The following is a 25,741-nucleotide window of genomic DNA, read 5'->3' as shown; positions in this document are numbered from 1 at the left end:
ACTGACCTTTTTGTTATTAAAGTAACAAAACTTTAACAAGTTGAACCTTGAATGTTCTAAAGAATCCATAGCCTAGAGGTGTGTGAGCCTTATGAGTGATAACATATTTTTAGTAGTATTATTTCTGGGACTCATCGCCCGTGTATTCGATGAGTGGTGGCAGCGTGTATGAGCGGGTGTGTGGCCTGGGTCGGTGTGTGATTTATGCTCCCATTACAGCATAGGACAGAGGTTGAATGCTGGACTGAGAGTGGGGAGATAGATTAACCTTTGCAGGCACAACCCGAAGTCATGTGTGAGAGCAGGCACGTGACGAATAAGTGACACCATGGAGAAGGGATCCGTGAGACAAGCGATCGGATAATCGCAGCTTCAAGTCTCCTAAGGAGATCATTGAAGCAAGTAAAAAAAAAAAAGTTATAAAAATATTACAAAAGTATGAACATTCAAATCACCCCCTTTTTGCCCTATTCAGAATAAGACAATTTAAAAAATACACATATTTGGTATCGCCGAGTTAAGAATCGCCCGATCTATGAAGATTTAAAAATAATTAATCCGATGGGTAAACCGCATAATGAGAAAAAAATTCAAAACGCCAGAATTACATTAACTGGGTAATCTCAACATTGCAATAAAATGCAATATATGAGCGATTAAAGGATTGTATCTACCACTAAATGGTATCACTATAAACTACAAATCGGTGTGCAAAAAAATAAGCCCCAGATACCAAAAAACTGAGACGCTACGAGTCTCGGAAAATGGTGCCATTTTTTTTACAAACTTTGCATTTTTCTCATCACTTAAATAAAAAGGAACCTTTACATGTTTGGTATCTACAAACTTGTAATGACCTGGAGAATCAGAATGACCGGTCAGTGTTATCATATAGTGAATATGGTAAAAAAAAAAAAAAAAAAAAAAAACAATTGTGGAATTGCACTGTTTTTTGCAATTTCACCACACCTGGAATTTTATTCCTGTTTTCTTACACAATATGGCAAAACCAATGGTGTCGTTCAAAAGTACAACTCTTCCTGCATAGAACGAGCCCTCACACGGCCATATTGACGGAAAGTAACAAAGTTACGGCTCTGGGAAGAAGGGGAGCGAAAAAAGGAGAAATCCCAAGGTCATGAAGGGGTTAAGTGCTGTCAGTCCCTTTTCTTTCCCCCCAAGACCAGGGTGTCACTGCTCAGGGACACGTTCTGGCTCATTGGGGGGCTCCCTGCCTCAATTACTGGGATAATTTGGCTTCATGACCATTATGGGGTCGCTGCAGCTGCACTACAGGGGTCATAAATATCTGCAGCACCGTGCTGTCCCGGTGACGGCTGCAGAGCGCTTTACGGCACTGCCTGAGAAACGTGAAAAAAAAGAAAAATAACAGAAGATGGAAGACGGCTGCGCATGCGTCTGCCTCCAAATTCCTATCATGTCGGGAACGCGCAAGTAGTGCACGTAGAGCGGCGTGACCAGATCACGTGACAGTCATTTCCTAATTCCACTGTGCGCAGGCGCAGAGTTTGAAAGCTGGCGGGTTCTGGTGTAACGGAGGCCGTGTCGTTGTGTCGCGGCGGTTCTGATACACTGATAGCAAACATGACGGTGGAGAAGAAAGGGCTCCAGATAAAACAAGCGCTGGACCTGGCGCAGAAGCCTCACCAGAATATCGCCAAGCTGGTGTCCGGCCTGAGAGTCACTTATGACAAGGTGGGTGCAGAGAGCCCGTCACCTGACGTGGAAATGTGTCATATGGGGACATTGTACATTGTTAGGCCCAGTGATAGAATTAAAGGAGAACTTCACCTCCACTCACCACTGATTGGAGGTGAGGGGGGATGGGGCAGGAATAACCCTTTATTGGTGTATTCATGGGGGTTCCAGGTGCAGGACGGTGCACCATGTGAGGGGGTTCCAGGTGCAGGACCGCTCGCCATGTGAGGGGGTCCCAGGTGCAGGACTGCTCGCCATGTGAGGGGGTCCCAGGTGCAGGACTGCTCGCCATGTGAGGGGGTCCCAGGTGCAGGACCGGTCGCCATGTGAGGGGGTCCCAGGTGCAGGACCGCTCGCCATGTGAGGGGGTCCCAGGTGCAGGACCGCTCGCCATGTGAGGGGGTCCCAGGTGCAGGACCGCTCGCCATGTGAGGGGGTCCCAGGTGCAGGACCGCTCGCCATGTGAGGGGGTCCCAGGTGCAGGACCGCTCGCCATGTGAGGGGGTCCCAGGTGCAGGACCGCTCGCCATGTGAGGGGGTCCCAGGTGCAGGACCGCTCGCCATGTGAGGGGGTCCCAGGTGCAGGACCGCTCGCCATGTGAGGGGGTCCCAGGTGCAGGACCGCTCGCCATGTGAGGGGGTCCCAGGTGCAGGACCGCTCGCCATGTGAGGGGGTCCCAGGTGCAGGACCGCTCGCCATGTGAGGGGGTCCCAGGTGCAGGACCGCTCGCCATGTGAGGGGGTCCCAGGTGCAGGACCGCTCGCCATGTGAGGGGGTCCCAGGTGCAGGACCGCTCGCCATGTGAGGGGGTCCCAGGTGCAGGACCGCTCGCCATGTGAGGGGGGTCCCAGGTGCAGGACCGCTCGCCATGTGAGGGGGTCCCAGGTGCAGGACCGCTCGCCATGTGAGGGGGTCCCAGGTGCAGGACCGCTCGCCATGTGAGGGGGTCCCAGGTGCAGGACCGCTCGCCATGTGAGGGGGTCCCAGGTGCAGGACCGCTCGCCATGTGAGGGGGTCCCAGGTGCAGGACCGCTCGCCATGTGAGGGGGTCCCAGGTGCAGGACCGCTCGCCATGTGAGGGGGTCCCAGGTGCAGGACCGCTCGCCATGTGAGGGGGTCCCAGGTGCAGGACCGCTCGCCATGTGAGGGGGTCCCAGGTGCAGGACCGCTCGCCATGTGAGGGGGTCCCAGGTGCAGGACCGCTCGCCATGTGAGGGGGTCCCAGGTGCAGGACCGCTCGCCATGTGAGGGGGTCCCAGGTGCAGGACCGCTCGCCATGTGAGGGGGTCCCAGGTGCAGGACCGCTCGCCATGTGAGGGGGTCCCAGGTGCAGGACCGCTCGCCATGTGAGGGGGTCCCAGGTGCAGGACCGCTCGCCATGTGGGGGGGTCCCAGGTGCAGGACAGCTCGCCATGGGGGGTCCCAGGTGCAGGACAGCTCGCCATGTGAGGGGGTCCCAGGTGCAGGACCGCTCGCCATGTGAGGGGGTCCCAGGTGCAGGACCGCTCGCCATGTGAGGGGGTCCCAGGTGCAGGACCGGTCGCCATGTGAGGGGGTCCCAGGTGCAGGACCGCTCGCCATGTGAGGGGGTCCCAGGTGCAGGACCGCTCGCCATGTGAGGGGGTCCCAGGTGCAGGACCGCTCGCCATGTGAGGGGGTCCCAGGTGCAGGACCGGTCGCCATGTGAGGGGGTCCCAGGTGCAGGACCGGTCGCCATGTGAGGGGGTCCCAGGTGCAGGACCGGTCGCCATGTGAGGGGGTCCCAGGTGCAGGACCGCTCGCCATGTGAGGGGGTCCCAGGTGCAGGACCGCTCGCCATGTGAGGGGGTCCCAGGTGCAGGACCGCTCGCCATGTGAGGGGGTCCCAGGTGCAGGACCGCTCGCCATGTGAGGGGGTCCCAGGTGCAGGACCGCTCGCCATGTGAGGGGGTCCCAGGTGCAGGACCGCTCGCCATGTGAGGGGGTCCCAGGTGCAGGACCGCTCGCCATGTGAGGGGTCCCAGGTGCAGGAATGCTCGCCATGTGAGGGGGTCCCAGGTGCAGGAATGCTCGCCATGTGAGGGGGTCCCAGGTGCAGGACCGCTCGCCATGTGAGGGGGTCCCAGGTGCAGGACCGCTCGCCATGTGGGGGGGGTTCCAGGTGCAGGACGGCGTGCCGCGTGGGGGTTCCCCCCGATGCAGGACGGTGTGCCGTGTGAAGGGTGTGCCACGTGGGGGGGGGGGGTTCCCGGTGAAGGACGGCACACCATGCATGTTGCCAGTCCCACTGTTTCCTTTTGCTCTTAAGTTTTGAGTCTGAAAGTGAAACTATCAGCAGCCCTGGTGAGGAGCGGTGCCTGCCCTCTGTCAGGAGCTGCAGGGGGCCGGAATGTAGGGGGTAACACTTCAGTGATGGCTTCTCCCATGAATACACTTGTATATCGCCTCCTGATCACATTGCATTACCTGTGTGTAGCTGAGAATGGAGAGGGAAATGCCTGTTTTGTGTTCTGTTAATGTACATATTTTTGATAACTGGGCAAGTGTCTATGTATTTAAAACTATATTATATAGGTGCAGCAGCACGGTGGCTCAGTGGGTAGCACTGTTGTTTTGCAGCGCTGGGGTCTAAGGCTGGTTTCACATTTGTGGTTGTGTCCGCAGCCTTTCGTACGCATACATCCGCTTGCGTCTTGATGTCCTCTCTTTAACATTGTAGACGCAGTTGCATGTGTTCGTCTGCGTTTGCTTGTGCATGCGTTTTTTGCGGTGTGCGGCGGGGCTAATGCACCATGTTGGAATTTTTGAGGCGGCCAAATTTCCTTGTAATTATGCGCAGGCATACGGATGAGTACATTAACCCCTTACCGGCATCGGACGTACTATACCGTCCGATGCCGGCTCCCCTGCTTTGATGCAGGGCTCCGCGGTGAGCCCGCATCAAAGCCGGGACATGTCAGCTGTTTTGAACAGCTGACATGTGCCCGTAATAGGCGCGGGCAGAATCGCGATCTGCCCGCACCTATTAACTAGTTAAATGCCGCTGTCAAACGCAGACAGCGGCATTTAACTACCGCTTCCGGCCGGGCGGCCGGAAATGACGTCATCGCCGACCCCCGTCACATGTCCGGGGGTCGGCGATGCGTCTCCATTGTAGCCATAGAGGTCCTTGAGACCTCTATGGTTACTGATTGCCCGTCGCTGTGAGCGCCACCCTGTGGTCGGCGCTCACAGCACACGTGCAATTCTGCTACATAGCAGCGATCAGCAGATCGCTGCTATGTAGCAGAGCCGATCGGCTTGTGCCTGCTTCTAGCCTCTCATGGAGGCTATTGAAGCATGGCAAAAGTTAAAAAAAAAAAGTTTAAAAAAATGTGAAAAAAATAAAAAAAACATAAAAGTTTAAATCACCCCCCTTTCGCCCCAATCAAAATAAATCAATAAAAAAAATATCAAATCTACGCATATTTGGTATCGCCGCGCTCAGAATTGCCCGATCTATCAAATAAAAAAAAGTATTAACCTGATCGCTAAACAGCGTAGCGGGAAAAAAACTCGAAACGCCAGAATTACGTTTTTTTGGTCGCCGCGACATTGCATTAAAATGCAATAACGGGCGATCAAAAGAACGTATCTGCACCGAAATGCTATCATTAAAAACGTCATCTCGGCACGCAAAAAATAAGCCCTCAACCGACCCCAGATCACGAAAAATGGAGACGCTACGAGTATCAGAAAATGGCGCAATTTTTTTTTTTTTTTTTTTTTTTTTTAGCAAAGTTTGGAATTTTTTTTCACCACTTAGATAAAAAATAACCTAGTCATATTTGGTGTCTATGAACTCGTAATGACCTGGAGAATCATAATGGCAGGTCAGTTTTAGCATTTAGTGAACCTAGCAAAAAAGCCAAACAAAAAACAAGTGTGGGATTGCACTTTTTTTGCAATTTCACCGCACTTGGAATTTTTTTCCCGTTTTCTAGTACACGACATGTTAAAACCAATGATGTCGTTCAAAAGTACAACTCGTCCCGCAAAAAATAAGCCCTCACATGGCCAAATTGACGGAAAAATAAAAAAGTTATGGCTCTGGGAAGGAGGGGAGCGAAAAACGAACACGGAAAAACGAAAAATCCCCTGGTCATGAAGGGGTTAAGAAAACGCATTACGGTCTATGGGAACGCATGTGTACACATGTCTTTGAGTACGCATGCGTTCAATGCGCTTGCGTACTTCGGACTGCGCCTGCCCAGGAACTGATTTACACAGGCCCATTGAGACACACCCCTCCTGGAAATATCAAATGCATGCGCATAAAAAGTGCAAACGTTGCGTTTTTTTTTTTTTTTTTGCTGCCATGCGTAAACTGATTCGGATAAACACTGCGTTATCATGCGGTTGCAGACGATACGCTGCGGACTCAACCACCTAGCCTGGGTTCACATCCTACCAACAACATCTGTAAGGAGTTTGTATGTTCTCCCCGTGTTTGCCTGGATTTCCTCCCACACTCCAAAGACATACTGATAGGGAATCTAGATTGTAAGTCCCAGTGGGGACAGTCATGATGATGTCTGTAAAGTGCTGCAGAATGTGATGGTGCCATATAAGTGAGACAAACTAATATATACTCAGAAAAAACTTCTTAACTGTTTATGTAAGTGAACTTTTGTCAAGCAGTTACATAAGGCTGATGTGACTGAATGATGGGTCATCAGTAGTGATGAGTGAGTATACTCGTTGCTCTATGCTCGGGTGACCTCTGAGTATTTTTTAGTGCTTGGAGATTTAGTTTTCATGGGTCAGCTGAATGATTTACAGCTACTAGACAGCTTGATTACATGTGGGGATTCCCTAGCAACCAGGCAACCCCCACATGTACTCAGCCTGGCTAGTAGCTGTAAGTCATTCAGCTGCGGCAAGGAAAACTAAATCTCCGAACACTAAAAAATACTCGGAGGACCCCCGAGCATGCTCTGGAACACCCGAGCAACGAGTACACTCGCTCATCACTAGTCATCAGGATCGGTGGTGGTCTGACCGACCAGCTGTTATCCATCTGCATCGGGTCAGTGTTAGCAAAGTACAGAGCACACCGCGGCTCTGTAAATCTAATGACCACTGGCAGAGCAGCTATCAGCTTACCTGTTGGGGGGGTGTCACCTCTCATGTTTTGATTTATCAATATGTAACTTTTTACTTAATATCGCATACATAGCGCCATCATATTCCGCAGCGCTTTGCAGACATCATCACTGTCCCCTTTGGGGCTCACATTCTAAATTCCCTATCAGTATGTCTTTAGACTGTGGGGGGGAATCCATGCAGACATGGGGAGAACATACAGACTCCTTGCAGATGTTGTCAGTGGTGGGATTTGAACCCAGGGCCCCAGTGCAGCAAAGTAACAATGCTAACCACTGAGCCGCTGTACTGCACTCTCGGTTCCACATTGGGAAGTGAGTGATGCCGGGATGTGTAGACGCAAAGTTACTGGCACCTAACGCCTCTATTCAGAAGTGAGCCTGTCCCAGCTATACATAGAAGGATGGGGCAGGCTTACTTGTACAAAATTAAGTGACACAGCCCCCTGCACTGTACCGGTAACATGCAGACCCTAGGAACTCTGTCCTACGTAGCGCGTGGGACGGCAGCTGGGACCTGGGCTGAAATGGCCAGCAAAGGATCTTAGCACCTGGCCTAATAGGACTGTGTTCAGAAATTAGCAAAGTTATTGCTTAAAATGAATTTTCTTTGACGGAAAAACCCTTTAATTTGATACAGGAGATAGTTGGAAGGTGGTAGTGGGTATCATCTGATTGGCTGATGACGTGATTCAGAAGAGGGAGTTGAGACTCTTGCGGCTCAGGCTGCAGCCAATCAGTGATGATTGTCTGCAGCAGTCATGTCAGTGTCATCTCTGGATTGTCATAGGCACATTGATCAGTCTTGTGAACCTAAACCATTTGGCTTGTGGGCTGTGACAGATAACGTGTCCAGAGACCTAGACGGCCACTCTGCCAGAAGTGGGAAAGTGTTGCCTGTGTTCGCGATGCTATTGTGGGCATCTGATATGTTGGAGCAATGGACGAAGTGTAAATCTGGGACCCGGCTCATCAAGGCTGGCGATTTAGTACAGACTGCGCGGACGCGACGACAGGCACCAGATGCGTTACCAGTGAGCTCCTCTTAATGAATGTCGGTCCCCCGTCTGCTGTGCACCACTGCAGTCATGAGATGGAGGAGGACATTTCTGTGCTCCTTTACGCCATTCTGAGTTGTGCAACAATTTTGAGATACTCCGACCATTTTACACCGTTCTTCTAGCGAAAACTGTTCTATAATACTTGGTATAACGTAATTACCATTTATATTTTCATGTCTAGGCCCCTTATCTTTTAATATTTGCATTTTTTTTGAGGGATAACCATCTCTAACACGGCTGATTTTTCTCTCCCTAAATGTCTTCCGTCCAGAGGCTCCGTATGCATTTTCGATGGCTGACCTGTCCTCTAAACCAGCAGCGTTGCTTGCCATTATAGGGCTTGTTGCTTATCAAACTGTTTATCTTTGTATAATATTTGCAGTTATTTCATTTTTAAATATAACTTTAGAAAATAATTGTTCTGACTTTATTATGTTACAGATTGAAGAGAAGTCGATTTTCCTGGAGGAATTCATCCATTACTTGAAGTACCCATTAATAGTGTACAGGAGGGAACCAGCTGTAGAAAGAGTGATGGATTTTGTGGCCCAATTTGTAACATCGTTCCACAACTGTGACAGCGAGGAGGAGGATGAAATGGATGAAGAAAACTCCCCTGTGAATTACCTCTTTAACTTCCTTCTTCAGGTTTGTGCGAACACTGCTTAGCTTTGTTACTCCTTATCCCTCTGTATGGGTTTGGGACTTCTATGGCAATCGGTGGCTGACTGTTACACAGCAGTACGCAGGGACTGATGCAGAGCCATGTAGGGGCCTAATGGTACTGTACAGCAATCTAAGGGTAAATTCACACTGGGCTTTTTTGCTGCGGGTTTTTTTTTTCTGCAGCAAAACCTAATTTCTTGGCAGGAAAAAAGCTGCTGCAAAAACGCAGTTTTTTTTTTGTTGTTGCGGTTTTGGTGCGTTTTTTCATGCTTTTTTGGGGCTAGCTTATCTCTTTGAGCATGCTAATAAAGTTGAGTTCCCCCAGAGAAAAAGACTTCCTGTAGAACCATACACCTAGATCCTTTGAAAACCAGCAATTCATATGCCGCGTACAGTAAAATCAGTGACAGGTTAGAATAGAATAGATATATGCACATAGAATATATAGGTAATTTAGATGTCAGTGACACACATATATATGTATGCTGTATATATTACATAGAAGAAAAGCCGGCAATTCATCTGCCGTGTACTGTAAAATCACAGCAGGAGCCGATAGAATAGATGGATTACATGCAGTAAATACAAATATAATAGGTAGATATAAAAATGTCAGTGACATACAATTAGTACAGTGTGCAGCTTACTGTACATTTATTTAATTATTAAAAGCTTATTTTTCTGAAAAAACAAAAATGGCATGGGCAGAGGGAATGCCGACTGCTGGGAGCAGATGTTTATAGCCTGGGAAGGGGATAATACCCATGGAGCTTCCCAGGCTATTAATATCAGCACACAGCTGTATACTTAGTCTTTACTGGCTGTTAAAATGGGGGACCTCACCCCCCCCCCCCCCCCCCCAAAAAAAAAAAAAAAAAAAATACGTAAAGTCCCCCTATAATTAATAACCAGCAAAGCCTATGCAGACAGCTGCGGATATTAATAGCCTAGGAAGGGGTCATGGATATTGGTGCACCCCTACCCCCCCTGGCTTAAAACATCAACTCTCAGCAGCCGCAGGAAAGGCACATCTATAAGATGTGCCAATTCTGGCACTTAGCCTCGCTCTTCCCACTTGCCCTGTAGCCATGGGGGAGGTTGATGTCACCTTTGTTTTGTCAGTTGACATCAAGCCCCAAGGTTAGTAATGGGGAGGCGTCAATAAGACTCTCCCATTACTAACGCCTTAGTCACATTGTATAAAAACACACATACCAAGAAAACGTCCTTTTAATTGAAAAAATGACACACCTTTAATAATCTCAATTAAACCATACTTACGACCTCGCCTAATTTCAACAAAGTCCTCGTTCTCCTGTAATAAGCCAAAAATAAAAAAACAACCATAACCCTCACTTCTCCGTTGTTCCATACCACGCTGTAATCCATGTCTGGGGGATAATTACAGGAGTTTTCAATCTGGACGGTGCCAAGATGCGACCGTCCAGGCTGAGAACCATCGGTGAATGAGCTGATGGGAGTGCAGCATCAGTGACTAGCGGTGACCTCTGAGATCCCCAGTAGCAACGTGAGAAAGTCGCACGGTGCAGAGGCGAGTTCACCGCAGTTGAAATTCACCGCACCATCCAGGTTGAAAACTATTTATCCGCCAGACATGGATTACAGTGTGGGACAGAACGAGGTGCGGGATATGGTTGTTTTTTTTATTTTTGGTTTATTACAGGAGAACGAGGGCTTCGGTGCAATTAGGCGTTATGTGAGTATAACGGTGTTTATTTTCGGTTTTGTTTTCTTTCTAACAAAAGACTTTATTCTGACTGTCTTTTACCATACAACTATAGGATTAGCAATGCATACGTGTCTTTTATAGACGCCCCTCCCATTACTTAGCCATGGGCTTAATGTCACCTGATAACACAAAGGTGACATCGACCCCACAAATATGAACCCCATTTGCCACCGCTACAGGGCAAGGGGGAAGAGCTGGGCAAAGCACCAGAATTGGCACATCTAATATGCTGTTTTTCCAGATCGTCCCTCATGACAGCACCACAGGAGGTTGCTCTTCATATCCTTGATAGGGACAGGAACACAGAAGAGGTTAAATAGCCCCTCCCCACCTCCACCCCTCAGTGTTTTTCCTGTCCCTATCAGGGACAGACGCAGGAGAGAGTTCTCCAGAAGATTAGGTTTTTCTCTTTACCTGATCCGAGGTCAGGTCTTGGAGCAGGAGCTCCGCAGAGCGGTCCATCCTCCTGGAGGGGGTTCTGGCCGCGAGAGTCTGGCGACTCCTGAAGTCGCACGATACCTCTGGAGGTCCCTCTGCGACTAGGTCGAGCTGTCTGCTCCCATGCGCTGTCTCATCCCCTCATCAAAGGGGGCGCTGAGGCAGCGGCTGCGGCGGCGGTGTCCGGCGCTCCCTCAGGCTCCACGTGCGGCCGGTGCTGGCGTCGCTCCCCTAACTTCCGGTCCGGCGCTCCAGCCGGGGGTGACGACTTTCCGGGGGGCGTGGCCGAATTCCGGGGGTCGGCGGCACCGATTGTTTCCGGGGCGCCTGGGAGCTGCAGGGGGAGATCAGAGCGCAATGGCTGAAAATTATGCGCCGGTTTCCAGGTCCCAGGCTGGTCTGCATGTGTTCCAGATGACGCATGCGCAGTACAGCTGGGAACCTGAAATCACCGTGGAGGCCAGCAGCTGAGCTCGGAAGGAGGACGAATCAGATGTTTTGAAGCCGGGTAAGATTGCTACTTAATGACTGACATCTGACAGCACACTTGACCCAGTAACATGGAAGGTGCTACTCGCCCAGATGTCCAATCCTTAGAGCTGCACACGGACCATGTGAGTAGTACGTGGTACGGGATGCATTCCAAAAAGTTCTGTACCTACAGGGATCTCCTTTACATTTCAGGATAAGGACATTCCCGAGAGGTCAACTACTAAAAAAAGGACTATTAGATGCCCATTGTGCACCACCAAACTCCCAGAGGGCTATAAGAAGAAATTATGCGAAAAATGCATCGCTAAACTTCTTAAAGACGAACAGGCTTCGCTGTTAGATAATATTAAATCTATGATTAGAGACGAAGTCCAAGCTACAGTGTCTACTATGGTGCCACCCCAATCTCCGCGGCCTAAAAGGCCTAGATGGGATATGGATGTGAGTTCCGAGGAAGGAGAGGTCTCAGGTTATTCCGATCCGGGCTCGGACGAAGAGGACAATACATTAACTGTGATTCCGGAAGAACGGAAGAAATACTTGTTCTCATCCGAAAATACGGATATACTGCTAAAAGCAGTAAGAAGCACTATGAAAATAGAAGACTCATCTGAGCCTTTATCAGTTCAAGATGAGATGTTTGGGGGCCTGAGAACTCGCAGGAATAGAGTTTTCCCGGTCAACAATCACATAACTGCAATGATAATGGAAGAGTGGGAAGATGTGGGGAAAAAATTAGTAGTCCCGAGAGACTTCAAATACCGTCTTCCCTTTGACCCAGAAGAAACTAAAGTCTGGGAGTCGGTTCCAAAGATCGACATTCCTGTGGCCAAAGTCACAAGGAAAACGGCTATTCCCTTTGAGGACTCGTCAGGGTTAAAAGACCCAATGGATAAGAGGTCAGAAGATCTTAAGAAAGCCTGGGAATCGTCAGCCGCCATTATGAAGACGAATATAGCGGCTACCTCTGTAGCAAGGTCCATGAGTCTTTGGGTGGACGAGCTGGAGAGTCATATTAAAAATAGAACTCCAAGGGAAGAAATCCTTAAATCCTTTTCAGTTTTAAAGATGGCGACTGATTTCATGGCAGATGCTTCAGCGGAATCCGTACGCTTTGCTGCCCGGAATAATGCACTGTCAAACGCAGCAAGAAGGGCCTTATGGCTGAGATCGTGGACGGGAGATACCCAATCCAAGAACAAGCTGTGTTCGATTCCATTCTCAGGTTCTCACGTCTTTGGTCCAGTCCTTGACGAGCTACTTGAAAAAGCGTCTGATAAGAAGAAAGGCTTCCCTGAGGAGAAGCCAAAGAAACCGCAATTCTTCCGAAAAACTCGCTCCCACCCAAGACAGGACTACAGAGGCAAGGGGAAGTCCGGTAGGTGGAGCTACCCTAAAGGAGGCAGAGGAAGAGGTTCCTTTCGAGACCAATCAACAGGACCCAGCAAAAATGACGCCAACAATATAGGAGGGAGACTACAATACTTCCAAGAAGGATGGCAGAACATAACTCAGAATCAGTGGATTCTACACACAGTGGCACAGGGTTACGGGATAGAGTTTACTCATCCACCCCTCAAGATATTCTGCTTAACACAGACAGAGTCATCAGCAGTACATCAAAGGCTGATAACAGACATACAGGAACTCTTAGAATTAAACGTCATAATACCGGTACCCCATCATCAACATTTTCAGGGGCATTACTCCAGTCTGTTCTCCATAAGAAAACCAAACGGAGATTACCGAACAATAATAAACTTAAAACCTTTAAACAAATGGGTGGCGTACAAACGCTTCAAGATGGAATCTCTCAAATCAATTACACCGCTAATAAAAAAGAACTCTGTAATGTGCACGCTAGATCTCAAACATGCTTACTATCATGTTCCCATCCATCCCTCAGATCAAAAATTCCTCAGGTTCGCAATAAGAAACCACAGGAAAATACTTAATTTCCAGTTTCAGTGCCTACCATTTGGTCTCTCCTCTGCCCCAAGGATATTTACGAAGCTCATGACGGAGGTCATGGCCTACTTAAGAGAGAAGGAAGTTCTCATCGCACCATATCTGGACGATCTGTTGCTGATCGCAGATTCATCCCAACAGATGGAAGAATCCTTAGAAATTACCACGTCACTCCTGAAACGTCTGGGGTGGGTAATAAATGCAAAAAAATCGAGTCTCGAACCAGAGACGCAGAAGATATTTCTAGGGGTACTACTAAATTCCGAACTAGAATACTCCTTCCTACCAGACCAAAAACAACGGTCAATAAAAAAAGAACTTCAATCAATAAAAAAACGGAAATACATCTTCATCAGGAAAGCAATGAGGATTCTAGGTCTGATGACCTCATGCATTCCCAGTGTACAGTGGAGCCAGTTTCACTCCAGAACGCTTCAAAGGGAAGTTCTTTCGGTATGGAACGGAAGAAAAGATTCACTAGACAACAGGATGTGGTTACCCAGCAGGGTAAAGCAGTCCCTCTCATGGTGGATCAACAGAAAAAACCTCAAAAGAGGAAAACCATGGAAAATATCTCCATGCATAAATATAACCACCGATGCAAGCTCAAGGGGCTGGGGAGCCCACATAGAAGGTCGATACCTTCAGGGGACATGGCCACCATCGATACGCGACAGTTCCTCCAACTACAGGGAACTCAGAGCGGTCTGGGAAGCACTAAAAAGGTGCCAACACGAGATTCAGGGACACCACATCCGAGTCTTCTCAGACAACTCGACCACGGTAGCTTTTCTCCTACATCAAGGAGGACCAAGGCACCGTCCACTACAGGCACTAGCAGAAGAAATATTCTCCTGGGCGGAAAATACCGTAAAGTCCATCACAGCAGTACACCTAAAAGGTTCACAGAACCAAATAGCGGACTTTCTCAGCAGAGAGAAGGTACAGCCGTCAGAATGGTCTCTAAACGAAGAAATCTTTACTCAGTTAATCCAACAGTGGGGCACCCCACAAATAGATTTATTCGCCTCAAGGAGCAATACAAAAATGAAAGAATTCTTTTCGCTAAATCCAAGAGACAATCCAACTGGCATAGATGCATTGGCTCAACATTGGGACATGGAACTTGCATACGCATTCCCTCCACTAGCCCTAATTCCCAGAGTTTTGAGGAAAATTCAGGAAAGTTTAGCCGTAGTAATCCTAATAGTGCCATATTGGCCCAAGAGGAGCTGGTTTCCTCTGCTGAAGTGGATGGCGGTGGAAGACCCAGTGTTACTACCACTAAGACGGGATCTTCTAATACAGGGACCATTGGTCCATCAAAATCTAAAGATGCTACAACTCTCAGCGTGGATCTTGAAAGGGAGATCTTGAGATCAAAGGGACTGTCTGAGTCAGTTATCTCGACCATGAAAAAAAGTAGAAAGCCGGTGACCTCGGCTATATACCAGAAAATTTGGAAGAAGTTTTGTGCACAGACCAATACTCCAATATCCGTTCTCCAACAACCAGATATTCCTCAAATACTAAATTTTCTCCAAACAGGTTTTGATATGGGCTTAAGACCTAGTACGCTAAAGGTACAAATCTCAGCTTTAACTGCCTTTTATGACTATCCAATAGCGAATCATCCCTGGATAATGAGATACATTAAAGCTACACAACGTATCAGACCAACAATACGAAGCTCAGTACCCTCATGGAACCTCACTTTGGTGCTAAATGAGCTACGGAAAGCTCCATACGAGCCACTTGATCAGGCAGACCTAAAATCTGTGACATTCAAGACTGTTTTCCTCGTCGCAATAACGACAGCAAGGCGAATAGGTGAAATTCAAGCCCTATCCATAACAGACCCATACTTAAAGATACAAGAAGATTGCATCATTTTAAAGTTGGATCCCTCATTTCTTCCAAAAGTTGTGACGGACTTTCACAGGAACCAGGAAATAGTTTTACCTACGTTCTGCCAGAACTACAATAACGAAAAAGAACGTTCTCTTCATTCTCTGGATGTTAAGAGAACAGTATTGCAGTACCTAAAACTTACAGACAGCTGGAGAATTGACTCTAATCTCTTTATCCAGATGTCCGGGAAAAATAGAGGCAAAAAAGCCTCAAAAGCGACTCTGGCCAGATGGATCAAATCTACCATTTGCGCTGCGTATATTTCAGCTGGTGAATCTCCTCCCGATCACCTAAAAGCCCACTCTCTGAGAGCAGTATCTGCTTCATGAGCAGAGAGTGCGGGTGCATCCATGGACCAAATTTGCCGGGCGGCAACTTGGTCTAGCTCAAATACCTTTTGCAAGCACTACAAGCTGGACGTTCTTTCAGAGCAACAGACTAGCTTTGGGAGAAAAGTCCTCCAAGCTGTAATCCCGCCCTAATAGGAGTTATTTGGTATTTCTCCTGTGGTGCTGTCATGAGGGACAATCTGGAAACTAGGAGTTAGTCATACCGGTAACGGTATTTCCAGGAGTCCATCATGACAGCACCCATTATTTGCCCCCCTTGAACTACTGTCTAATGTGTGATATGAACATGTATAGAGAGGAAGTTCAATAAAATTGTGTTGTATCCATCCTGATGTGGTACTTTGTAAAATCACTGAGGGGTGGAGGTGGGGAGGGGCTATTTAACCTCTTCTGTGTTCCTGTCCCTATCAAGGATATGAAGAGCAACCTCCTGTGGTGCTGTCATGATGGACTCCTGGAAATACCGTTACCGGTATGACTAACTCCTAGTTTAGGCTGGGGAGGGCAATATCCGTGGCCCATTACCAATGTGAGAATACCACCCCCCCAGCTATCTGATTTAGCAAGGCTGGTTGTCAAAAAATAAAGGGGACCCCACACGTTTTTTTTTTTTCATTAATTTAAAAAACAGCAACGTAGGTTATCAAGAATAGAGGGGTCCCATTTCTAACAGCTCAGGGTTGCAGCCCCCAGCTGTGAGTTTTGCCTGCCTGGTTATTAAAAATAGGGGAGAACCTACGCAGGTTTTTTTATTTTTTAAATTTTTTTTAACGCGCAGGAGCTGCTGATGAATACTCCCATCTGCGCCTGCTCTCACTGTTATTAGCAGCAGCAGGTGTCTGATGACGGAAGCAGTAGTCCCATCCGCTGACACCAGTGACAGAAGGGAAACTTTACCTCCGATCACAGCTGAGTGCTCACTCTGTCTTTTAATAGTAATAATATTTATTTATTTTTTTCTTACAGCGTGGGGACTGCGGCTCTCTGGCCAGCGGGGATGGTTTCACCGATGATCAGAAGCGGTGTTTGCCACGCTGTCATGCATATTACAATGTATCAAACACTGTATTGTCGGGCCCCACATTCAAGTGAATGAGGTTCAGGTCCGCTCTGCTGGATGACAGGCTGCATGGACGCATCATGCAACCATGCAGCCTGCCTTCTAGATGTAGCGGAGCTGACTGTGAGTCCTTGACTTTTCTTCAGCAAATACGCTGCAAAAAAGTCAACCTGCATATTTGCAGCGTTTTTTAACCATCCATTCAAGTCAATGGGTGAAAACTGCTGAAAGTCACATGCTCTGTGTGTGTAAAAAAAAAAAACGTTGCAAAGCACAAAATCCTGATGACAAAAAGTGAGTGCATGAGATTTCTGAAATCTCATAGGCTTTGCTGGTACTGTAAAAAGAAGCTGAAAATTTAACTTAAAACAAGCCCAGTGTGAACATACCGTTATACTGCCTTACCTCAATACAGGAGCTCAGATGTTTGGCGCTTTTACTATTTTTAAAGGGGTTGTGAACTACAGCCAATGATAGTGAATGTGGTTCCGCTGTGACCCACAAGTTGCAATGACCTGACAGGAGGGATACCATCATGTTGGATTTCTGCAAGACCAAATTTTCTGTAACTAGCATGTGCAGCATTACAATTCCAAATGTCATAATGCCAAAGTTGCCCATAGCCTGTGCCTTATAGTGCACTGATCCCGAATCTGTCTGCATCACTGGCTGCAGCTGTACTCACTATCCTGGTTAAAGGGGTGACCAATTACAGGTCAAGCTCTATTGCATGTCCCCAATGCACATCATAAGATTGGGAAAAATATCTGTCATGCGTTCCCCGGCAATGCCATGACACCCCAGCGTTCAGCAGGCGCTCATCAGAGTTGTGGATGTCCACTCTGATAGATCAGTGAAGGCTGCAGCCAATCATTGGCTGCTGATTGGCTGCAGTGCTCACAGGATGTAAACAACGCCATGTGACTTTCATGAGGCGAGTATGGTTTTTTTAATTTTGTGCTGCACAGTGGCTGAGACTGAACCACATTCACCATCAGTAGATGCGATGGCAGTAATTCATGTTTTCTATGTTATTCCCCTCTATGTAAGTCCCACTTGATTTTCCTATCTGTTTATATACATATTGCTGTTCCTACGTTTTTACTTAAATACTGCAAAATTTAAGTAGGTAGGACGATTGGCTTCATAAATATTTTTCTTATTGTTCAAGCAGATCTGTTGTCAAATTTTACAATATAAACTGTGTACATTATTAAAGAATCACTCCTTTTGACTTTTTCCCCCTAAACCTGTGTAAATGTTAGTGTAATGTACTGTCAGCTTGTTAATCTGTCAGCAGGTTTTCTATATAATCTGAGGGCAGAAAGAGGGGCTGAGACACTGATTTCAGTGAGGTATCACTTTTTCGGCTGTGTGCTATTTCAAAACAATGAGTATTTTATTAGCAGGAGATTATCGCTCCCTCTTGTCAAGTGGCCCAAACCTGCTTTCTGATCTCTTCTACATCTAAGAACAGAATTCTGATTGCGTCCCAACTGCTGCACCCAGTAAACTAAGTGACACATCACTGGAATCGGTGTCTCTGCCCCAACATCACACTTTCAGATGAGGTAGCAAAAATCTGGTGGCAGGTTCCCTTTAATATACTTCCCGATCAGTCTTCTCCAGTTTCCAGAGCAGTTTTGCTGCGTTTCTGAGTCCCTTACGAGGCACCATAGATTTGCTTATAATAACGACCTGTGGCTTTCACACACAGTGCATGGTGATCCGACGGGTCTAAATAGCAGTCACATGACTCTGAAGACGAGTGGAACAATGCTGGATGTTGGAGAAGAGTGATTGGTGCGTATATTAGCACAATGCATTAACATTTAATCAACAGGCAGGTATTTGCTACCTACCTGTTGTGCACAGCTCCGCTACTTAGAGGCACAGAGCAGTCACAGACCACTTTGATCCAAGAAAAAAGTAAAGCTGCACAGCCGCTTATACTACCAGTTGCAGTAACCTCGTGGTAATATGATGGAAAAAACCTGATCCTCCCAACAGCGGTGCTCGCATGAAGATGAATGATAAGTCCAGGACAAATAGAAGAAATAATGCGGCAGCACTCACCGAAGGTTGCGTGGTCCGAATCCTTTATTGCAGACACTTACAGTGCAAGTAGCATACTGACGGCACGGGGGAGCAGGAAAGATGAGGAGGTGAGCAGGGAAAGACAACGGCCGTTTCGCGCCGACGGTAGCGCTTCAACGGGTCTCAGCTGAGACTTTCAGCATCTCAGCTCAGCATCTTTCCTGCTCCCCCGTGCCGTCAGTATGCTACTTGCACTGTAAGTGTCTGCAATAAAGGATTCGGACCACGCAACCTTCGGTGAGTGCTGCCGCATTTTTTCTTCTATTTGTCACAGACCACTTTGACACCACTGCTGACATCATTCTGATTGACAGTCGGCGGGAGCAATCTGACCGCTCTGTTGGTGAAGAACGCCACTAGGCACAACAGGCATGTAGGTAGCATCTAACTGCCCGTTAGTGCTTAGGCACTTTATGTAAAAAATAAAGCCCAGGCATCCCCTTTAAAAGTAGCGCGTCTTTAATTAAATCTGATACCTGATGAGACTTGTGTACTTACTTTGAAAATCCTCGTCAGAATGACTTTACAATCCCTGATAGAACTGGACTCATAAAATGTTAATTTTCACGTTGGGAGGGAAAACTTTCTACAAGAATCTGACACACATTCTTATGGATTTTCACTAGCGATGAGCGAATATACTCGTTACTCGAGATTTCTCCAGCTTGCTCGGGTTATCTCCGAGTATTTGACTGCTCGGAGATTTAGTTTTTCTTGCCGCAGCTGAGTGATTTACACCTGTTAGCCAGTATAAGTACATGTGGGGGTTCCCTAGAAACCAGGCAACCCCCACATGTACTTATGCTGGCTAACAGATGTAAATCATTCAGCTGCGGCAAGAAAAACTAAATCTCCGAGCACTAAAAAATACTCGGAGGACCCCCAAGCGTGCTCGAGAAATCTCGAGTAACGAGTATATTCGCTCATCACTAATTTTCACAGTAAGTACACCGGCCATGTCAAGTTTGATATTTATGTAATAGTGTGATAATGTGTGCTGTTTGTATAGTGAAATCTGGTGACTGATACTAATACACTGAAGGCTTCTTCCCATCTGTGCCTTTCATGGCTGACACTGATCTCCATCCTGTGGCCAGTTTCATACTCCGCATGGTGTAGATCCCATAGATTGGAGTCGCCCTGTAACGTTGCATATAGTCTTGATTAAACCTCTCCGTTTTGTGTCGGGGTCCTCTCTGCAGGCCTAAGTGTAAGGTATGTCTGGTGTCATCCTGCATCCGCACTCCCTTGTGTTTGTCACCCAAGTCTTACTGACATGCATTTCATGTGTTAGTAAGCCGGGCATCTGTAAGGTGATCTGCCCGTAGGATCAGACTAGAGCTGTAACTGGGACAGGTGCACAACACCTGCTGCTCGCACACGTGTCCTGTACATGGGATGTCACTCCTCTGCTCCCCTGCCGATGTGGAAGTGATCTGAGCAGGGCTAACCCTCTAATGTCTGGAAAGGAGAATCTTTTCTGATTCTTAAATTGTCCAGTTCTGAAAATTCTCTTCTGTTTTGTTATGACACTGTTTGGCCACTAGATGGCGATGGTGGTCTGGGAAAGACCCAGAACAATGGTGGCTTATGTGTTATGTCCATGTACTTGCACTATATTCATATGTAATACTTCTATATAATTTGTATTTATTTATTTATTTTTTTCATTCTTTCAGTCTCACGCTGCCAACAGCATGGCAGTGAGGTTTAGAGTTTGCCAGCTTATCTATAAGCTGTTGGTAAACTTGCCAGAAAATGCTCTGATTGACGACGATTTGTTTGACAAGATCCACGATGCCATGCTTATTCGCGTAACAGACAAAGTGCCCAATGTTCGGATCCAGGCAGTGCTGGCTCTGGCCAGGCTCCAGGACCCAAGTGACGTGAACTGCCCAGTTATCAATGGTAAGAATGGAATGACGTTGCTGCATATGGGCTCGTCTCACCAGACACTTTATGGGGTACCAATGGGATGTGCCATCAATGTCTGATCAGTGCTGGTCCCACCTCTAGGACTCTCTCCTATCTCCAGAATGGCGGTCTGCCAAACTCTCGTTCCTATTGGTTCCTCAATACTGATGAGGGGAGAGCTGGCAGCACATGCGTCTTGTGCATTTCTTATCTGAGCTCTTAATACAGCTAAGAGCATCTGACCGCCTGTACTTGAATCTCCCAGGAGTAGTGGATAGAGAGCGCTGACCTGTGTGCGGCCAGCTCTCCACCCACTGATGGTGAGTACCGTGGGCTGGGAGCAGGTCTGTGGAGTCAGTAACCAAATCTCCGACTCCAACTCCTAAATTTCCTGACTCCGACTCCATGCACTGCTCACTACTGAGCATGTACATAAAGTGCAGCCCAGATTCATCTCCTGTCCAACCCCACATCCCTGATCACTACTGAGCATGTACATAAAGTGCAGCACAGATTATTATTTATATCGCACCATTAATTCCATGGTGCTGTACATGAGAAGGGGTTACATCAAAATATAAATATCACTTAAAGTAAAGAAAACAATGACAGACTGATACAGAGCGAAGAGGACCCTGCCCTTGCGGGCTTACGTTCTACAGTATTATGGGGCAGGAGACAGGAGGTCGACGGTTGCAGGAGCTCCAATGGTGTTGAGGTGGCCGTGTGGTCTTTACAGGCTGTAAGCTTCCTTGAAGAGGTGGGTTTTCAGGTTTCTTTTGAAGGATCCAAAAGTAGTGGATAATCGGACGGACGTGTTGGGGCACTGAATTCCAGAGGATGGGGGATATTCGGGAGAAGTCTTGGAGGCGGTTGTGTGAGGAACGAATAAGCGTGGAGGAGAGGAGGAGGTCTTGGGAGGACCGTAGATTACGTGATGGAAGATATTGAGAGATTAGTGTGGAAATATACGGAGGAGAAAGGTTATGGATGGCTTTGTAGGTCAGTGTTAGTAATTTAAACTGGATACGTTGGGAAATTGGGAGCCAGTGAAGTGATTTGCAAAGAGGTGAAGCAGGAGTGTAGCGAGAAGAGAGATTAATTACTCGGGCAGCAGAGTTAAGGATGGCCTGGAGGGGTGCGAGAGTGTTAGAAGGTAGGCCACAGAGGAGTATGTTGCGGTAGTTGAGGTGGGATATGATTAGGGCATGCACAAGCATTTTGGTGGAGTGAGGATTGAGAAAAGGATGGATTCTGGAAATATATTTGAGCTAGAGGCGGCAGGAGGTGGCGAGAGCTTGGATGTGTGGTTTGAAGGACGGCCGAGTCCAGGGTTACTCCGAGGCAGCGGATTTTGCGGACAGGGGAAATTGTGATTTCATTTATTTTGATAGATAGATCAGGTAGGGAAGATATGCGAGATGGAGGAAAGATAATTAGTAGTGATGAGAGAGTATACTCGTTACTTGAGATTTCCCCAGCATTCTCTGGTGTCCTCCGAGTATTTGTAAGTGCTCGGAGATTTAGTAGATGGGGGGGGGTTGCCTGGTTGCTAGGGAATCCCCACGTCTAATCAAGCTGGCTATCAGATGTAAATCATTCTGCTGCGGCGATGAAAACTAAATCTCCGAGCACTTACAAATACTCGGAGGACACCCGAGCGTGCTGGGGAAATCTCAAGTACCGAGTATATTCTCTCATCACAATTCAGATTTGTCCACATTGAGCTTGAGGAAGCGAGAGAAGGAGGATATGGCAGACACTCAAGGATTCTGGAGAGCAGAGAGGTGACATCTGGGCCAGAGAGGTAGATCTGAGTGTTATCAGCATATAGATGGTATTGGACCTTATGAGTTGTCCCAGGCCGAGTGTATAGATTGAGAAGAGTAAGGGCCCAAGGACAGAGCCTTGAGGGACACCAACAGAGAGAGGGGTGAGATGAAGAGGTAGTATGGTAGTAGGAAACGCTAAATGTGATTCATCTCCTCTCCAACCCCACAGCACTGGTCACTACTGAGCATGTATATAAAGTGCAGCACAGATTCATCTCATCTCCAACCCCACAGCACTGGTCACTACTGAGCATGTACAGAAAGTGCAGCACAGATTCATCTCATCTCCAACCCCACAGCACTGGTCACTACTGAGCATGTACAGAAAGTGCAGCACAGATTCATCTCATCTCCAACCCCACAGCACTGGTCACTACTGAGCATGTACAGAAAGTGCAGCACAGATTCATCTCATCTCCAACCCCACAGCACTGGTCACTACTGAGCATGTACAGAAAGTGCAGCACATCTAAACTAAAAGGCGAGATCAGGAACAGAACACACTTATAGGACATTTCATAACATTACCAAACTGTTATTAAAAATGTACAGCACTGAACTACTAAAAGGGGATTTATATCCAGCTCACCGACATGTGCGTTTTGTTCCACCGGTAGTGCAATGATGTGAAGAGAAGGAGAAAATTAGTCAGAAGAATTCATCCAGCAATGGTTCCGGAGGAAAAATATTTTAAAAACTTTGTTAGGAAACATTTTTTAAAAAAAATCTATGGTGTTAAAAAGGTGCTTAAATTCACCTATGTATTCTTGCACTGCATACCTACAGTACAGACCAAAAGTTTGGACACACCTTCTCATTTAAAGATTTTTCTGTATTTTCATGACTATGAAAATTGTAAATTCACACTGAAGGCATCAAAACTATGAACTAACACATGTGGAATTATATACTTAACAAAACAGTGTGAAACAACTGAAATTGTCTTATATTCTAGGTTCTTCAAAGTAGCCACCTTTCTCTATCCCCATGATGGCACCACGGAGAGAGGGGTCCGCCCCCAGGGACAGGAAACCTACAGGTGAAAAAGGGCGTACCTCTCTCCCACATCAGTTGGTTTCCTGTCCCTGACTGGGAACCTACAGCACGTACCTGAGGATTCGGCGTGGGATTCCAGGGAGCTGGTCCGGTCGGTTCCTGACAGGGGGCGCCCTGTCACGGCTGGATCCAGCAAGTTTTCTCCCCCATTTTGTTCCGACCCTGAAGCACCACCGCTGGGGTCGGCGGGCCCTATGGGTGAGTGTGGCGGGGGGAGGCAGTGAAGAGGATCGAGTCTGCCTTCCCCGTGGGGAAAAAAAAAAAAAAAGGGGGAGGAAAGAGGCAGGTGACGGCGGTCACCGATATAGCCTCTGTACCACTAATCGGTACATGGAGGTAGCGGCGGCTACGCTACCATGAGGGGACGCAGGAGCGCACCAAAAGCGCCCATGGCACCGCCGGACGCCGCCGCCTAAACCGGAAGCACAGGGCGGGGGCGGAACGCTAGAGCGCGCGCATGGGCGTCCCCGATTATACCCTCCCTATGGGGCGCTTGTGCTTCGGACCGGAAGTGGCACGCGCGCATGCGCAGATCGCCGCTTCCACCGGCGGCAAATTTAAAAAGCAGCGTTTCCAAGGGAAATACGTGGATCAAACCTCCTCCTTGCTAAAACGCAGCGTGGAGGCCACTATGAGTGACAAAGAGCAGCAAGATGCACAGGAGTGTGTACAATTGTCGCCTGAGCAAGTGCAGGTACAGCGGCACCCGCGCTCACAACATCAGCGCAAAGGAAACGCTTCCTCTCAGCAGCGCAGCAGCAGTGGACGCTCAGGGTCACAACGCAGCCGAATCTCTGAAAAAACCATGCGACCGGTGACGAATCCAGTGGATGTAGTCCCGAGGCCAGAGACGGTATCTCTTATTCCCAAAGGCTGAGTGATCTACGTGAAAGTAATAATGTAATACGGGGTTACTCTTTTTCCTAGGAAGAAAATGTACAGCCAAATCAAAGCACAAAGTGTGTGCGATATGTCTAGAAGAGCTACCTTCTTCCTGGGAGAAAAAGCTATGCGGGTCTTGCATAGAAAAAACCGGGGAGGAATCCCCGGCATTCGCATCAGACCTAAAATTGCTAATTAAAAAAATCAGGTGGAGAGTGCCCTCAAAGGCATTAAAGTTCCAAAGAAAAAACACAGATCAGGTCACAAGTCTCCTGAATCTAGCGTAGACGAGTCAGAAAGTGAAACATCTGATTCTAACGATTTGTCGACATCCGAGACCTCTTCACTATCGTCAGAGGGGGGACGCAGTTGCTTCCCCATCGAAGAGACAGACGCATTGGTAAAGGCCATTAGAACGACCATGGGTCTGGTAGACGAACGCCCTAAGAGAACGGCACAGGACTTAATGTTCAGCGGATTAGAACAAAAGAAAAGAAGAGTATTCCCGATAAATGAGAAAATTCATTCTTTGATCAAAAAAGAATGGAAAAAAACCGATAAAGTTCTCTTGACCCCCAAGAGAAAATACCCGTTTGATGACCCAGCCTGCTCATCCTGGAGCAAGGCACCCAAATTGGATGTGGCCATAGCAAAGGCCTCTAAAAAATTCGCCCTGCCCTTCGAGGACATGGGTACTCTAAAGGACCCGATGGACAAAAAAGCGGACACTTTCTTAAAAAACTCCTGGGAAGCAGCAGGAGGTGGTTTAAAACCAGCCATCACAGCCACTTGTACGACCCGACAAGATGGCCCACATACGGGAACAGAATGTCCTAATAGTTCCCTATCTGGACGACCTCCTCGTGGTAGGGAACTCATTCCAACATTGCGAACAACAGTTGGATCTGGTCATGGCTTCACTATCGAGTCTAGGGTGGCTGCTAAACATACCCAAGTCCAAAATAGTGCCATCCCAGGTACAGGAGTACTTAGGGATAGTCCTAGACTCGATCACGCAGAAGTGCTATCTTCCTCAGGAGAAGATTCAAAAAATGACACAGGCAGTGTTACAGTTGACGGTATCCCCAGTCACTACCCTGAGGAAAGCAATGTCCCTGCTGGGCTCCATGACTGCCTGTATCCCGGCCGTACAGTGGGCACAATGTCATTCCCGGGACCTACAATGGGAGACTTTAGATTCAGGCATATCTCTGCACGGAAATTTAGACGGGCAGTTAAGTATCTCATCAAACACGATACACTCCCTAGTATGGTGGGCAGACCCAGGGAATTTAACCAAAGGGGTTCCTTGGGCGCTACCGACGGAGAAGATTCTTACGATACACTTTATTGATCCCGTGGGAAATTATGGTATCACAGCAGCACTACTTAAATCAAATCATAAAAATCATAAAAGAATT

The 25,741-nt window shown here is 47.7% G+C and overlaps 1 protein-coding gene across 1 annotated transcript in view; it reads left to right on the top strand.

Annotated features, from left to right (window-relative positions):
- Positions 1-1,511: 1,511 nt before the first annotated feature.
- NCAPG (non-SMC condensin I complex subunit G) overlaps positions 1,512-25,741 on the top strand; it is a 100,663-nt gene continuing 76,433 nt past the window's right edge. Inside the window, exons 1-3 of the mRNA XM_069744692.1 lie at positions 1,512-1,716; positions 8,346-8,552; positions 20,316-20,544. Of these exons, the coding sequence (XP_069600793.1) occupies positions 1,606-1,716; positions 8,346-8,552; positions 20,316-20,544 (547 nt within the window). The 5' untranslated portion in view covers positions 1,512-1,605. The remainder of the gene's footprint in view (positions 1,717-8,345; positions 8,553-20,315; positions 20,545-25,741) is intronic.

The sequence above is a fragment of the Ranitomeya imitator genome, chromosome 1 (genome assembly GCF_032444005.1).
Source record: "Ranitomeya imitator isolate aRanImi1 chromosome 1, aRanImi1.pri, whole genome shotgun sequence".
Taxonomy (NCBI): domain Eukaryota; kingdom Metazoa; phylum Chordata; class Amphibia; order Anura; family Dendrobatidae; genus Ranitomeya; species Ranitomeya imitator.
Note: the sequence above shows the minus strand (reverse complement) of the source record. Positions and strands in the feature narration are given on the sequence as shown.